The 16653-nt window shown below is 50.3% G+C and overlaps 1 protein-coding gene across 5 annotated transcripts in view; it reads right to left on the bottom strand.

The window, feature by feature from the left end:
- Positions 1-1780: 1780 nt before the first annotated feature.
- The window catches only part of Osbpl5 (oxysterol binding protein like 5), a 55575-nt gene continuing 40702 nt past the window's right edge, over positions 1781-16653 (bottom strand). For 3 of the 5 annotated variants that reach the window (XM_027408833.2, XM_035442088.1, XM_035442089.1), the window contains 13 exons: positions 15936-16120; positions 15468-15549; positions 13988-14086; positions 13532-13628; positions 12332-12430; positions 8486-8583; positions 8021-8110; positions 7793-7929; positions 7200-7385; positions 6769-6895; positions 5461-5587; positions 4501-4603; positions 2763-2901 (listed from right to left, as the gene is read on the bottom strand). In XM_027408833.2, the coding sequence (XP_027264634.1) occupies positions 2763-2901; positions 4501-4603; positions 5461-5587; positions 6769-6895; positions 7200-7385; positions 7793-7929; positions 8021-8110; positions 8486-8583; positions 12332-12430; positions 13532-13628; positions 13988-14086; positions 15468-15549; positions 15936-16120 (1569 nt within the window). Of the gene's footprint in view, positions 2902-4500; positions 4604-4907; positions 5055-5460; positions 5588-6768; positions 6896-7199; positions 7386-7792; positions 7930-8020; positions 8111-8485; positions 8584-12331; positions 12431-13531; positions 13629-13987; positions 14087-15467; positions 15550-15935; positions 16121-16653 lie in introns of those variants that run through there. The other 2 variants (XM_027408831.2, XM_027408832.2) reach the window with 2 other exon arrangements.

Below are 16653 nucleotides of genomic sequence, written 5' to 3'. Positions count from 1 at the left end.
TTACTTAACATCCCAAACATTTCTAGTTTTCCTAGCTTTGGGTTTTATTTTTGTTTTAAATTAGTATCTGTCCTCATGGATGTGAAGTGTCTTCACGTGGTTTCATTTTCCCATGATCAGTGATGCTGAGCACACTCTGTGTTCTCCTGTGGATCTTTTGACTGGACATGAAGGTTCATGCCTATAGTCCTAGCATTTGAGAGGCCAAGAGAGGGATTCACATAGCCCAGGATTACCTCAAACTCAGTATATAACCAAATAACCTTTAACTTCCTTCTTCTACCTCTACAGAGCAGGGATGACAGGCATTTACCACTTGCTGGACTTGAAATCAGAAGGGTCCAGCTTCACTCTTTCACACTGAGACATTTACTAAAGAGGCTGCCTGTTCCCCCACTGAAAATTTGGCTCAAGGGTCTATTAATAAAAACAGAAATCAAGGGGGCTGGAGAGATCACTCAGTGGCTAAGAGCACTGGATGCTCTTGCAGAGGACCTGATCACCCACACAGTGACTCACAGTCACTTTTAGCTCTTGTTCTAGGGGATCTGATGCCTTCTTCTGACCTCCACAGAACCAGGCATGCATATGGTAAACAGACATACACTCAAGGCAAAAACATTCATAGTAAAAGTGAATAAAGATCTGAAATTAAAAAAAATAAAAATAGATTTTATCTTTCTTTGCATATCTGTTTTTGAAATTATTTTTATTTTACGTGTATGGCTGTTTTGCTTGTATATATGTAAGTGCACCATGGAGTCCTGAAGAGGTCATTGATTAGATCCCCTGGAATTGAGTTATAGATGGTTGTGAGCTATCATATGGGTAACTGGGAATAGAACCAAGGCCCTCTGTAAGAGTAGCAAGTGCTCTTAACTGTGGAGCGATGTCTCCAGCCCAGTGTGTGTATATTTTTAGAAAAGGCCTGAAGTCTGTATGTATCACAGCTCTCCTACCGAATCAGTTTATTAAATGTATAAAGAAAAAAGAATAGAGTTCAGGGAAGGTATTCCAAATTCCAGGGTATATGATGGTGCTTTGAGAGACGGGACCTAGTTCTGCATGGGCCCAAGGTGGAGGGGACAAGGTGAGGGGTTCAGGGTTTCCTGTCCATTCCAGAAACAGATGTCTGTGGTATAAGCTGGCCACCTGCAGGCACTCATGCTCCAGGATGACTGGCTGACTGCTTCATGGAGGCTCCACGAGCAGGGTCCTCTAGAGGAGTCCTGAGGTGGGTGGATGCAGTCCTACTTGGCTCTTCTTTGGAGGCATCCTTGGTGTCCACTCTCATGGGTGTTGCTTGACCACCTTATTCCCTCTAGTCTCCATGATCTCCCATGTGTTGTTAAAGGAGCTACACCTTTGAGGTGGTATGCGGTGTTGTCAGATGCTTAGGACTGCTCTGAATGCCTCCAGCTATCTGAGCATATAGAATCCTTTCAGCAAGGCCATGCTGGCAACAGTGGGCTGCCCAGTCTAAGCTTCTCCTTTATAATAACTTAAAGAAATAGGCCCCATCCCTTCCCTCACTTTCCTAGTCCTGACAGCTTTCCAGAATGCCTGGACAGGCATCATCCTTCCCATGTCTACAGTTGCTTACTGGCTGATGGCTGGAACTCCAGTCCCAAGGGCCCCAGGTGGGCCATCTTCTCACTCCATACTGTGGATCTACACCCCACCTTCTGGACCCCTCACTTGGTACCTCAAGACAGCCCTATTATACTGGTTTTCTATTTCCCCAGAAGTTCTTTCTTGTTCTCAAGGACCCCCAAGAAGAGAACATACATGTTTTCCATTTATTTCAAGGCATGGAGGAGACACACCCCCAGGCTGGGGAAGGAGAAAGACAAATGGATACAAAACTTGTAAGGATCAGTTACAGTGGAGATGGCACCAACAAGGTATTAAGGCTCCGAATGTGAGTACATGTAGGTGCCTGCGCATATGCACACACACGCACAGAGGGCCATCCACACAGGGTTGGGGCCAGATGCAGAGGCTGGTCACGGCACACAGCTGCCTGGAATATTGCAACTATATGTATTCAGAATGTCAACAGAATGGGAAGACTGTGTTGGTCAGGGCATGTGGCAAGCTTGAGCCTCCCTGGCCTTTGGGGACACCCCCTGGGCACTTTTTCTTGCTTACAAGCTCACACTGCCATTGGCCAGGGCACTGGTGGGCTCCTCTGGCAGGTGTGGGTGCAGTAACTCCCTGAACAGGCTCCTGTCCAAACAGCTTAATAACAGGATAAAAGTCCCAATGTCCTCACCAGAGCAACTTGGGTGGGCAGACTGCTCAGAAGTTGATGTCACCACCCAAAGAGCCCTGGGAAATCTTGGAATCTTCCTTCCTGCTGCTCTTGGAAACCTTGTTTTCTCCCTCGTTGCAGTGAGTGGCTGTCCAGAACCTGCACAAGCCTTCCTGACCCCCAGATCTGATGCCTTGTGGCAAGTGGGGGCTGGCTTGGGAGTGGCGACTTGAGATGACTGCAGAGCAGAAACTGCATTTGGCTTTAGCATTAAGGCCGGTGCTAGGTGGAGGGCCCTGAAGGAGAGGTTAGTGCTCCCTGAAGGGTCCTACAGCTGGGGTCACAGCACCCTCATAGCCCCCAGGCCCCACCTGTCATCCTCTTATACAAGGACCCTTCTGTCCCAGTGGCCATGCCTGTGGGCCTCACTGCTTCCATGGGTCGGTGTAAAGTGCTGGGTGCCTAGGAGGGAGCTCTGCAGGCCTCGCCCTGCAGATCCCAAGGGCTCTTATTTGAGAATATAGTTAATGAATAGCTGACATGTCAGGAAGATGCAGAGCAGAAACCAGGAGCGGGGGTTCTGCAGGAGGCTAGGGGCCGACGGCTGCCTGGCACGCACTGTGGAGTTCAACATGGCTGAGAGGTGCCTGAAATGATAGGGACAGAGGCTATGTCAACACCAGCATGGTCACCCTCCCAGCCTACAGGGGAGTCTGAAACAGGATGGCATGTCTACCTGCTGGGAACATGACTACAAGGGTGGGTAAGGGACTCATTAGAGAGAGGGGTCCCAGGGCAGGAGCCTGAGTATCAATTGTGGGAAAGGAGGGTCTGGGCTTGGGGAATAGGCCTCTTGTATCCTTCCTGCCATCTTTGGGGTGGTGGCTGAATGTTGTCCTCCCCCTCAAACCTCTGTTGAAGTCCCCTGAGATGTTTGGAGATAAGATCTCTGAAGAGATGGCTATATTAAAAGGCTCACTCTAAGACTGGGATCCTAAGAAGGGATCAAGACAGAGACATACATAGAATGACTATGGCTGCAAACCAAGGACAGGGCACTGGAAGAGCCAGACCTGAGACTTCCATCTTGAACTTTAACCATTAGAATGTGAAATACTCAGTGTCTTGTTGACATACCAGGCTGTGTGTCAGCCAAGGACATAGGAACAAACCCACCAAGCTTGGACTCTGGGCTCTCTGTTTCCTGGCTCTCTGTTTCCTCTCTGTTTCCTGGTCCTTTTGAGGCTTTTTTTGGACCTCTAGAGGACACTGATGTGAGAAAGCAGGAAAAATTGGTACTTGGCATTGGGAGTGCTGATAGGTTGGCAGAGTATCAGCTTTCCTGGGGCCAAGATACAACCACTCTGAGCTCTCTGCCTCTGAGGTCCTGGGGTGTTTTTTGTTTGTTTGTTTTGTTTTGTTTTGTTTTGTTTTTCCTACACAGGGTTTTTCTGTGTAGCCCTGGCTGTCCTGGAGCTCACTCTGTAGATCAGACTGGCCTTGAGCTCAGAGATCCACTTGTATTTGCTTCCTGAATGCTAGGATTAATGGTATACACCACCACTAATCATTCCAACCCCTCCCTTCAGGCTACTAGCGTCTAGCCAGCAGACTTCTCAACTTCCAAAAATACAGCAGTTGACTTCAGCCAACCCACAGTCAGCTAATTTAGATCTCTGTCTATGTGGTGTTGCAGGAGCCTGCCTGACCTGATCAAGAGGTACTTACCCCACCCCACTTCTGATCCCACCCTACTCAGTATCCTAGCCCTGACTCATTTCTCTTTAGCTCCATGTTCCATCTACCAACCAATTCTCTTGGCAGGAGCTGGAAAGGAATCAAAGAATCAAATACTGTGCCAATCACTTATGGGCTCTCCACACCCTCTCCATTTTGCTCCCACCCCCGATTGGTTCTGGTATTAACCCATTTTACAGAGGAGAACCAAGTGTGATGGCATATGGTTCCCTCACATGGTATTGTGTGCTGACAGGAAGGAACTGTGTGGCCCTGGCTCAGATCCACTGAGGCCACATAGTATTGGGGACAGTCTGTACAGTGGTGTTGGCAAAGCTGCAGGGAGCCTGAGGTGTCCAGGAGGGCTGCTACCTGTTTTCACACACCTGGGGCTGGGAGCTTCCCTGGCTCTGCCCTTTCTTCTAAGCCCCTTGCCTGTGTCCACTGGCTCCTGCAGGAGCGTTGCACTCTCCTATGCTGGCAGGTCCCTCCACCTCCGGTGTTCTTACCTATGCAGCTCTTGCTGAGCTTCCTGAATAGACAGCACAGCCTCTTGTAGCATCCGTAGCCGGTGTGCCTCTTGCCTGCACCGAGGACATGGGCTCTCGCTACCTGGATGTCCAGGATGGAGAGAGCAGGGAGAAAGAAACCAGGGTGAGCTGGGATGTCCTGGCTGACCCAGCTCCTGATCTACCACCTGAGAAACCCTCAGGAACCAGCCACAGACACAGAGACAGGAAAAGGGTAGCAGGGGATGTAGACTTAGAGATGAGTGACCAAGACAAAGCTGGTCCATTGTAGAGGTTGGGGAGACATAGATTTCTCAGTAACAACAAAGGAGTAAAGAGTCCCATCAGGGAAGGGTCAGGGGCTGAGCAATGGACAGTACCCAACCAACTTCTTACAGTATCCCTGCAGCTCAGGAATATCCTAGCCTGGGATCACATCCTCCTTCCAATCTCCATTTTTGAGAGTAGGTTTCATGTATCCTAGGTTGGCCTTGAACTCATTATGTAGCTGAAGATGACCTTAACTCTTGATCTCTTGTGTGACCTCTGGAGGGCTGGGTAATAAGCGTACATCACCACGCTGGGTTTATGTTGTTCTGGGACTGAACCCAGGGCTTCATGTATGCCAGGCAGGCAGTCTACCACTTAGCTACACACCTGCCTCTTTTCTTCCCATGTCCTGGCTATAGCTCTCATCAGGCCTGACTGTCCCCAGACTCTGAGAAGGCAGATCTCTTAGGGAGAGGTCAGGGCAGGACAAGCAAAGATATACTATGAGGATACCTGCCCCTGTATCCTCATCTCTGGAAGGTGTTTCCTAGCCCTTACCATCCTGTAAAGAGGCGCTGCAGGCAGGGACCAGCCCTCTCTTTCTGCCTTCCCTCTTAGTCAAGGTCCAAGGCTTCTACCAGCCAGGGCCAGGGCCTGCTTAACATACATGAAACCCTGGGAGCTACTTACCAGGAATAAAGTCCTCATCAGAGAGGTCTGGGCAGGACTCAGGTGTGGAGCCACTACTCTCGGTGACCTGGCTATGACCAGAGGGCTGGTCACTAGCTTTTCGGAGCCGCCGGTCAGGGCCAGGCCTCTGTAAAGAAACGGAGTTACTATGTCTTGGGTCCCCTCCTTGGGGACTTGGTGTCCCGTTAATGCCACGATGTACTAGAGTAGAGCAGTGTGCAGAGGACAGATCCAATGACTTTGCAGTTGGACACAGGTGGTTTAAATCACCTGGAATGAACTGCAGTCATTCCCTCTCTGGGGCCTCATTTTCTCATCAGGAACATAAAACCGTTGACCCCTCTCTTCAGGAATGAGGACCAGATAGCTCTGCATGGTCTGGCCACCAGGTTGGCACATGGCTGGTGCTGTCCACACCTGGAACCCAGAGCATGTAGCTAGGCCCACCTGATCGATGATGTGGGATGTCCTTCTGTATGTTTCAATAAGTGTTGCTTTTATTGGTTGATGAATAAAGCTGCTTTAGCCTATGGCAGGGCAGCATATAGCTAGGTGGGAAATCCAAGCAGAGAGACAGGGAGAAAGAAGGCAAAGTTGAGAGAAGATGCCAGTAGCCACCGAGGAAGCAAGACATGTAGAAAATGAGGTAATGCATGGACATGTGGCAATACACAGGTTTGGATTAATTTAAATGTAAGAGCTAGCTCATAATAAGCCTGAGCCATCGGCCAAACAATTATAAATAATATTATATTTATAATATATATGCTATATTATAAATATCATATCTGCGTTATTATTTTATAAGCAGCTGTGGGACTGGCAGGCAGGATAGAAAAGCTCTGGCTACAGGTGGAGTCATTCATAATCCCACCTTACGCAAGGGCATCTCCATCCCTCTTTTTCCAGGGAACCCCCCCATCTTCCCCTCCTTTGACTCCTTCCTGCCTTTCCCAGGCCCTAGGCATGTATGGATGCTGGATTCTTTTCCTCCTTGGGCTACCCTGAGCCTGGGTTTCTTTAGCTATAGAATGGGACAAAGTGGCTTCTGGAGATAAACAGGCTGGTAGCCAAATGACTCCTGCATGAAGTCTTGAACTGTGAGGCCCAGGGTTCCCATGAATCAAATATTGGGTCCCCCACTGGAAAGGAAGAAGGAACAATGAGGAGCCTGGGGTCAGTGAGGGTCCACTGCCAGGTAGGGTTTAAGATATCACAGACATGGGCACTGAGGAAGGAGGGCCAGGTGGAGGCAGTGGTAGACATTGAGATCAAGCCTGGGCTGGAACCTTGGTGAAGTGTACTGACCTTGTGCCTGGACACCGGACTCCCCAGGAAGGTTGTCTGGCCAGACATCGTCTCCCTTTGTAGTGTGTGAAGAATCCCATCTTGCTCATATTCTGCGATGTCTTTCAGGGGGTCCCAGGGGCTGTGGCTGGAGGGTCCAGATGGTGTCCATCAGTACAGGTGATGACCCTCATGGGAGAGGGTTCTGTCCTAGCCTAGACTTCAGCCTTTCATGGTGACCCAGGGGATGACCATTGTTCAGGGTCTGCAGGGAAGGCTTAGGGGGGAGTCTATCTGACCATCCCTCTGTATCCCTTATCCTTAAGGTACTGCTGAAGGCAGGGAGAGGAGATTAGAAGACTCCATGACATCCCCAAGTCAAAACAAGCACAGTGGAGTCAGTCTCCAAGCTCCGGCCCCACTGCAAGGTCTCAGGACCACTTGCCACTCACTTCTCATATCGGTAGCGCCATTCTTGGGTGAGTGGGTCCAGGTGGAACAACTGTGGCTTCCATGGAGTGAGGCTCTGCTGATGTTCACGGGCACGCTGCCGCTGTGCCTCCTCTAGCACAGACTTCTCCTGTGTGGCTTTGTGCTGGTCACCCTCACGGATGGCCCTGGTGACATGCTGCCAGAGCCTACAGGCCAGAGGATCAACCCACCAGGAGCTCAGAGTGGGGTGGCTCCACTAACAGATATTCCAGAATCTGTCCCCTTTACATCGAAAGAGGGCTTATCAAGCTATCTGCTTGGTTGCCTTCAGTGACAGGGGTCTGACTATCTTGTCAAAAGCCCATGTCTCCCAGGTTTTGATTCTACATCATGAACTGTATTTTTCCTAAGTGGGACTCCCACCTGCCACCTGCAGGGACCTCTTTGCTGCCTATGATGAGGCCTTCTCCTCCAGATGTCCCCAGTGGGAGAGTTGAGGTGTCTATTCTGAGGATGTCCTGGACAAAGACATCCTGGAATGTGCTCCCAGCATGGTGACCGTGACAACCCTCCCCTAGGCACCACAGTAGGGCTCCCGGGCATAGGGTCTCACCTCTCAGACTCCAGCTCAGTCTGCTCTTCCAATAGTACCGTGTGCAGCTTCAGCCGCTGCCTGCGGACCTCCTCACTCGGAGTCCAGAAGACCTCAGTGCCTCCACCTCCCTCTTCCTTGATAAACACATCTCTGTCCTGCCCCAGATGGCACAGAAACATCAGAGCTGCTGGCCTGGTTGGTGACCACCCTAGGGTTTAGCCAGGGTCCCGAGGAATGACGTCTTACCCAGTGTCCAGTGAGGCGTGCCAGGACCTCCTCCCCCGACGTGATCTTCCCAGAGATCTGGTTGATGCTGGTGCTGCTCCCAAAGAAAGGCTGCAAGAGCAGGAAGACACCCAATGAGTTGGGAGGAGGTGGACCCTGATAGAGGCACGTCCTCAGAGGAGCAGAGTGGTCATTCTCATGACTACGGTTTAGATGAGGCTCACTACTAGAAAAAGATGCCCTCACTCCAGTGCCTTAGTCTGAGCTCAAATCTGTAGTCTTCCACCATTAGAACAATGGGACTTAGCCCTGCAGACTCTGTGGGCCTGTGGGCCACCCCTTTCTCTTTCTGGGTCCTGTCTGTTCTATGGGACCCAGAGAGAGAAAAGTGTACTTGTTTGGAGCACTTTGCCTAGTGTGGAAGGAGGGGATTATCCCTCCTTCCCTGAGCTCCATGCACTGTCTCCCACAAGCTGCACACATTACCTTGAGCTTGAAGTCCAGTTCAGCTTGGAGGTTGTTCTTCTCACATGCTATGGTCACTTTGCCCCCTAGCTCCATGGTCATGGTGCCATACAGGATTCCTGAAATGCAACTGGTGTTGGGATTCATCCCTGAAAGCCTGTGTCAGCAGACAGGCAAGGAGGGTGGGGAGGGTGTGTGAAGGGGGTTGTTGAGATGGAGCCAGAAGCCTGGCTGTCCTTCAGTACTGTGACCCATGAAGGGGCCTCTGCCGTGGTCTGGAGATGCCACACCCTTCGCTGGGTCAGCTCCTTCAGGAGCTGGGATCCCAATGTCTGAGCAGTCACATCTGTGGCTGTGTTCTACACCAGGACTAGACCAGTGTGTCTATCTATTTCCAGTTATCTCCCACAACGGTGTCATGTGCATCTGAAAACCCAGTATGTCTTTTTCTCAGTCCACTTCTGATCATATGGAAAACATAATCTAACTAAAAAAAATCACCACCATGATTGCAATAGTTTGAATAGGAATAGCCCACATAGCTCATATATTTGAATGCTTGGTCATTAGGGAATGGCACTACTTGACAAGGATTAGGAGGTGTGGCCTTGCTGGAGTAGGTGCAGCCTTATTAGAGGAAATGTGTCACTGGGGGTGGGCTTTGGGGTTTCAAATGCCCAAGCCAAGCCCAGTGGTTCTCCCTGCTACCTGCCAATCCAGATGTAGAGCTCTCAGCTCCTTCTCCAGCACCATGTCTGCCTGCATGCTGTAATGCTTCCTGCCTATGACGACAATGGACTAGACCTCTGAACTGTAAGCCAGCCCCATTTAAATGCTTTCCTTTATAAGAGTTGTCATGGTCATTGTGTCTCTTCACACCAGTAGGACACTAAGACAATGATGAAACAAAACACCCAAACATTTCTACTTGAAAACTCAGAAATGTGAAATAAAATATTTCATTTTCAAAAATGAAAAGAAAAAAAAAGGAAGAGCCATTTGTACCAGCAAAAGGCTCCACCCCTACCCCTACATTCTTCCAAGGGGACTGGCTATACACAGCAAGCAGGATCTTCATGTTGCTCCAGGGGTCTCTAGGATTTTTATAAACTGTCTCCTGTCATAGGAGATTGCTGCAGAAGGCCTTCTATGGCTAAGGAAGCATCAAGGACCAACAACACCACCTGCTCTGGGGATTTCAATGGGCACTTCCTGTGTGGCCCCAAAATAGCCTGCTTCATAGAGCTGGCAGAGACTTCCAGAAAAAATTACATCTTCTCATCTAGGGTCACAGGCATCATTGTTGGCTCCTGGGTCTTGTCTACCACCTACAGCTCCGAGCGCTTCCTTCTGTGTGACCCTATGACCCTCACATATTCTGTACTCTAGACCTTAGACCCCAGATGTTCTTCATCCACTGAACAACAACAACAATTTTTGTTTGGTGTTTGGGGCAGGGTCTCACTATGAAGCCCTGGCTGACTTGGAACTTACCATGAAGACCACGCTGATTTTGAGCTTACAGAGATTCCCCTGCCTCTGTCCCTAGAGTACTGGGTTTAAAGGTATGTACCACCATGCCTGGCTCACTAAACAAATTTTCCTGAGCATCTTTTAAGGTCCTGCTGTTGGCCATGGAATACATGCAACTCACACCAGGGCATGAATATTCTTAGACAGAGAAGATAAGACAATCACATTTAAAACAATTGTGAGGTTAGTTCTCTGGGTCCTCACCAGAGTAACCTTCCCACAGCAAGCTGCTGTTTAGCTGTGGTAAATGCCAGACTGCAACAAAACACATGGTCAGATTCCCATTAAGATCAGGGACACAATGCACACAGCCACCCACACCGCACACATGGCCACACACACTGTGAACACGGCTCACAGCCGCACACAGCCTCACATCCACACATGGTGTATATAGCCACACATGGCTGCACACAACCGCATACATGGTGCATACGGCCTCACATGGTGCACACAGTGAGGTGCTTTTCTGGAGTCTGGCTTTGCCTGTGCTTTGTGTTTGTTTCTCTGAGAGCACATCTGCTTTAATGTACTTGTGGCTCTCAGGCAAACTCTACATCAGCTCTGCCAGAGACTTAGAGCCACTGAAGAAAGGAGCTTGGCAGGCAGGGTGTGGAGATTTAGAGGCATAAGCCAATCTCTGCTCTTCAAATTAAGCTGCACTTGTCCAGCTCATTCTCTGAGTTGTCAGAGCTATGCCAAGTCAAAGGTGAGTTTTTTTTTTTTTTTTTGTTTTTTTTTAAGTCATGGTCTTACTATGCAGCCCTGGCCTCAAACCCATAGAGAACTGCCTGCCTTTGCCTCCCAAGTACTGGGTTAAAAGTATGAGCCACCACACCAGGTTTCTCATGGATTCTTTTTATTTTTGGAAGTTCTTGGGGTTGAATACTAGGCTCGGTATGCTCAGCCCATGCTCTACCGCTGAGCTTCAGCTTCAGCCCCCACCAGAGGGATTTTCAGGGTGGGAAAGCCCTTCTGTTTGACATTACTGTGGTAACTCTATGTCACTATTCCTAAAACCTGGAGAATATACACTAAGAGTGGGCCTTAAAGGACACTGTGGACTTCAGCTAAAAACTGAGACTTAATCTGGGTTTGCATGAACACAAAACAATGACTACCATCCTAAGTAAGGTGTCTGTGACAGAAGGTTGGGGATGGGTAGGGGTATACAGGAATTATTCTTCTCCTTGACGTGTGTGTGTGTGTGTGTGTGTGTGTGTGTGTGTGTGTCTGTGTGTCTGTGTGTCTGTGCGCGCGTGCACGCTCTGGGATTGAACCCAGGGCTTCATACACACTAGGCAAGTGTGCACAACTGAGCAAGTGAGCCCTGCTCCCTTCCTATCTTTTAATTTTTTTGTTTTGATTTTTCTTTTTTTTCCCATTTTTATCTAAATTAGAAACAAGATTGTTTTACATGTCAATCCCAGTTCCCTCTCCCTCCCCTCCCCCCAACTAACACCCTACCTATCCCATACCCTTTCTGCTCCCCAGGGAGGGTGAGGCCTTCATAGGGGGGTCTTCAGAATCTGTCATATCCTTTGGGATAGGGCTTAGGCCCTCACCTTGTTTTGGTTTTTCAAGACAGGATTTCTCCATAGCTTTGGAGCCTGTCCTAGAACTCACTCTGTCTCTGCCTCCCAAGTGCTGGGATTAAAGGCATGTACCATCACCGCCCAGCCTTTTAATTTTGAGACATTGTCTTACTAAATTATCCAGGCTGGCCTTGAAGTCACTCTGCAGCCCAAGCAGGCTCAGGCCTTTCAATCCCCCTGCCTCAGCCTTTTCAATAGCTGGGACTGCTCACTAACACAACAGGAGCCAGAGGCAAAATCAAAGAGGAGAAACTAGCAATCTACCAGAGTTACACGCCCAGTTCTGAAAAGTCACGCCCAGTTCACAAAGTCACTTCAAACTAGCAAACACCTGAGTGTTTAGCATCTGCTAGGTTGATCTTGATTGTCAACTCCACCTGAATTTGGAATCATCTGGGAGACACATCTCTGGGTGTTTCCAGGGAGGTTAGCAGAGGAAGGAAGACCCTCCCTGGATATGGATGGCACATCCCTGGGGTCCTCGGCTGAATAAAAAGGAGAAATTGGCTGAGCACCAGGGCCAACTCTCCTCTTCCTGACTATGGGTTCAATATGGCCAGCTGTGTCACCAACCCCTCCATGGTGGACTGTACCCTCAAACTGGGATCCAAAATAAACTGTTTCTTCCTTTCTTAGTTGTTTCTGCCATGTCATTGTATGAAGAAAAGTACAGTCTCATATGCCATGACTGAGGGCTAGCCTGGGCTATTAGGGAGTGGGGCATGGCACATTCACTCACCTCGGCAGTGGGCGTAGGGCATGGTAAGGGTGTACTCCTCCTTTCGGTTCAGGAAGGTGAGTTTAGCTTTGCCATCCAGAAGCGCTGACAGTGAGTTCCCTGCAAGGACAGGGAAGGGGCTGTTGAGGGCACAGACTCTTAGCATCAGGCTTCTGCTGGACCCCAACGTCTGAGTGCCCTTTCAACATATCCCAGAATTTCCAGTGCCTCCGGCTGGAGAACTGGGCAAGAGACACACGACCTCTGGTCCTTGGATATCATAAAACCCTAGTTTGCACCTATTGTGAATTCTGAGCAATCATCTGCTTTGCAGCATATTAATGGTCTATCTCAGTTTCCCCACCAGGGAGCTTCAGGGTGGAGACTATAAACCTGGAGCCAGGCTGAGCCCAGAGCATAGGTGGGAAAGGTGAATGGAACATGGGTGCAGATGCCACATGCTACCTACCCTCTGCTGCTACTGGGCACACAGAGGTGCCTGGTGAGAGTGTTGGTGAGGTTCCTGGGCACTGCCATTCCCAGGCTCAGCAGCACAGAAACATAGCATGTCCTGTGATCCCAGGCTGCTCTAGCCTGCTTGGAACATGCACATGCCTGCCACCAGTCAGGTGTGGCTATCAACATTTGATGGGACCCATGCAATAGAACACTGTGTTCACTTCTATATACCTTCTATCTATCTATATATTATCGATCTCTATGCCTCCTACCCATCTATGTATAATCTATCTATTGTCTACCTACCTTCCATCTATCCATCTACCCTTCTACCTACCTATTACTTATCTCTTTCTGTCCATCTACCTATTATCTATCTATCATGCATATTCTGACTTTCTATCTCTCTATCCATCTACCTACCTACCTTCTGTCTGTCTATCTGTTATATATTCATCCATTTGCAGTTCTGATGTGCACTAGGTGTGCACTTTCCACTGATCTGCAGCCCAGTCCCCCTTTCAATCAGTACAAACAGCCACATGTGGCTGAGGGCTATGGATCAGATGGCTTTGCTGGAGCAAGTCCTTCCCTGTGGACTTCTCCTTTGTTCCCTTGCTTCCCTGCAGAAGGTGTCCGCTCTCAGCAGAGTTGGGGCCATCCATGTCATCTCACCACTGGGGTTCTGGGGTTCACTGGCTTCTGGAGTGATATTCTCCCACTTCAATAAGACCTAGAACCCCACCCCGGGAGCCTCCTCACCGTAGAACCTGGACTTTGCGGTGATGCTGCCGCTCATGCTGAAGCCATCCTTCCGGTTGCTGACATAGAAGGCAGACACAGGAGGATGGTGGGACACCTGCGTGAAGAGAGGTGGCTTTGGAGATGGCTCTAGAGAGGGCAATCCCAGAATGACACACCTCTGGGTCCCAGGAGGAAGTGTGAGGAATGTACCAGGGCAGGGCCTGGTATCTGGGAACCTCTTCACATTTCTGAGTCATCTAAGGATGCCCCTTGCTGGGAAGTCAGGCTGCTTGTCCCCCTTCAGGCGATGCTCTGTCACAGCATCAAGCCTGCCCTTCTTGGAGAATCCCCATGGACAGTGCAGCTTCTTCTATGGCAGGGTATGGACCCCTGAAAACACCACCCTCAGCCCCACAAGCCCTTGCCCACTGCCCACACTGTGCTGGAAGGCTGAGCTGGGCAGCGGGGTCTTGCCTGCTCTGCTATGTAGAAGGTATGGCTGTTGGTCTGAGGGTGCAGCCAGCGGCAGCGGAAGGTCTCCCCCAGGATGGGGTTATAGGGTTTCTTGATGCCCTGTTGGGAGCACAAAGACATGCTGGAGGAACCAGGAGGAGAAAGTCACTTCTGGGGGCCCACATGGGGTGAGGTGTGAATGATAGGGGTGTAGGGGTTGCTCCTGCTCTAGAAGGGGTTTTGACTTGCCATTAGCACCCTGCTTCTGCTTTGAGGGGACGACTTTTTGCTGGTGGCTTACATTTGGGGGAGCTGCCTCAGGAATTCCTGGCTTTTCCTAGCTCAGGGGTGGGGCTCAAGACCCCAACCAGATCTGACTGTCCCAGGATTGGTGCAGGACCCATACATAACTGGGTCAAAGTCAAGCTTGGGAGGTGCCAGGCTTCCAGGAGACCTTGGTCTATCAGCTCAGGCTACTATATGACTCTGGAATTGGTTTCTTCTCTCCCGGCCTCAGGCTCAATAAGAGGCAGAACTGTAATCAAACTCACTGTACTCTTCCTGCTTTTGTCTCCAGAATGCTAGTATTACAGGAGTGAGCCACCATACCTGTGTGTGTGCACTTGTGTGTATTTGTGCGTGTATATGTGCACATATGTTTGAGTCTACATGCCTGTGGAGGCTGGCAGTCAACCTTGAGTGCTGTCCCTCAGAATTGTTCCCCTTGTCTTTGAGACAGGACCCCTCACTAAACTAGAACTTGCCAAGCAGGCTAGCCTGGCTGGCCAGTGAGCCGTGGGGATCCTCCCGTCTCCACCTCCTCAGCAGTGGGATTACAAACATGCACTACTATGACCAGTCCCAGTAATCTAAGTAATGAAAAACAGGTCCTCAAGCCTGCATGGCAAGCATTTTACTGACTGAGCTCTCCCCAATCCTTCCTCCCCCTTTAAAGATGGCTTCTCATGTGTATAGCCCAGGCTGGCCTTGAACCTCAGGAAATCCTGTTTATATTTCCCTAGTACTGGGATTACTGGTGTGCACCCACTATGTCTGGCCAGAATCTGGGTTGTCAAGTTTGTGTACTATGGAACCCCAGCTCCAGGTAGACCAGCAGGCCACTCCATAGCCAGGGGGTTTACTACCAGCAGAGTCTTGGGCTGGGGGTTCTCAAGAGGGTTTCTATGACAAAATGTGATAGATAACTCCAGATCCCAGAGTTACCTTGTAACTTAGGGTCAAATGCTCCTTTCCTAACACTACTGTGCATGGTGGCACCTGTCACAGGCTGTCTCCTTGCAGACTGAGAACAATCCAGCTAATGGAACCAGCACTGGGAGCTAGGCCTGGGAAGTCAGGACTGTCCTCCACCTCTCAGGATCTGGGGCCATGGTGGTGATAGCTGGGTTTCTTCCAGGCCATGGAGGAGAATGTTGGTTCCACTCATGGTGGGTTGATAGACCCCGGCTGAGGCCTTGCCCTTCCCATAGGTCCCTCTTACCTTGGGCTTCTTGTAGAAGCCAGACAGATACCATCGTAGCACAAGCTTCATGCGGCAGTAGGGGTCTTCCTCTGTGGCTGCCCTGTGATGGGGTGGAGAGCTCTGACTCAGGTTGGGGTTCCCAGGTAGCCTCCCTAGCACTAACTACCCTCTCTTTCTCTAACCATTCCAACCTCCACCCACTTGGCCGAAAGAGGCAGCCTCATCCCAGATGACCCCAACACTCCACTCCATCCTTCCAGGTAGACCAGAAACAGGCCAAGTGGGTTTAGCACACAGCCAGAAAGTGCTGTGGCCAGCTCCATGCTGGGATGGAGAGGGCTCTGCATGCTCTGGGCTATCAGGGTGCCCTTACCTCTAAGAAGAACCCTTGATGCTCATGCCTTCACTTCCCTCTTCCTGGCTACACCCCATCCCCCGCCTCTGCAGCCCGCAGGGGCTGTGGGACCCCTTCTGTCGGGGTTGCACCTGGAGAGTAGGTCCCCATGATAGTAGTAATCCGAGAGCTTGCTGAGGAAGGAGCGAGGCTCCAGCACAAAGGTGGGCAGCACCACACGTGACAGGTCCATGCCTGGCCGCAACTGTCTCAGCAGCACCCACATCAGGCTCTTGTTTTCCTCTGACACTGTCTCCACTTGGGATGTCTCGCCCAGCTGCAGCAGAGGGACACAGTCAGGCCCGGTGAGCTGGGACGTGGAGTCACTGCTCTGGGTTGCCCAAAGGAGCGGAGAGGCAGGGAGCCAGAACAGCACATTTGGTCCTTGCCCACCTGATACATGTCCACTCTGTGTGAATGGGTGCCACCGCCCATTCTGGACTTGGGAGTGAGTGGTTTCCTCTGCGGGTCTGAGAATAAGACCAGCTCTTCTCTACCCCTGGTATCCTGGCTCTCCTTCTCACAAGTACAACTGCCATGGTGCCAGTCACCACACGGCACATCCAGAAGACCTTCACCAGAGGCCAAACCCCCAGGGCTGCCCAAACTTGTATGTCTGGCCTTCAAAACCCTAAGCTTAATACCCCTTTTCTCTAGAAGTTCCAGTGTGGAAATCTGGTTTCCCCAGTCTTCTGCGCTTGCGGGCATTCTAGGCAGCTTTCTGCTACTGTAAGAAATACCCAAGGCAGTTGATTTTAAAAGAAGAAAGGTTTGAGATAATCTCAGCACTAAGGAGGCTGACAAAGAGAA

Source organism: Cricetulus griseus, chromosome 3, assembly GCF_003668045.3.
Source record: "Cricetulus griseus strain 17A/GY chromosome 3, alternate assembly CriGri-PICRH-1.0, whole genome shotgun sequence".
NCBI classification, from domain to species: Eukaryota; Metazoa; Chordata; class Mammalia; order Rodentia; family Cricetidae; genus Cricetulus; species Cricetulus griseus.
The sequence above is the reverse complement of the archived record's forward strand: the minus strand, read 5'-3'. Positions and strand labels throughout refer to the sequence as shown.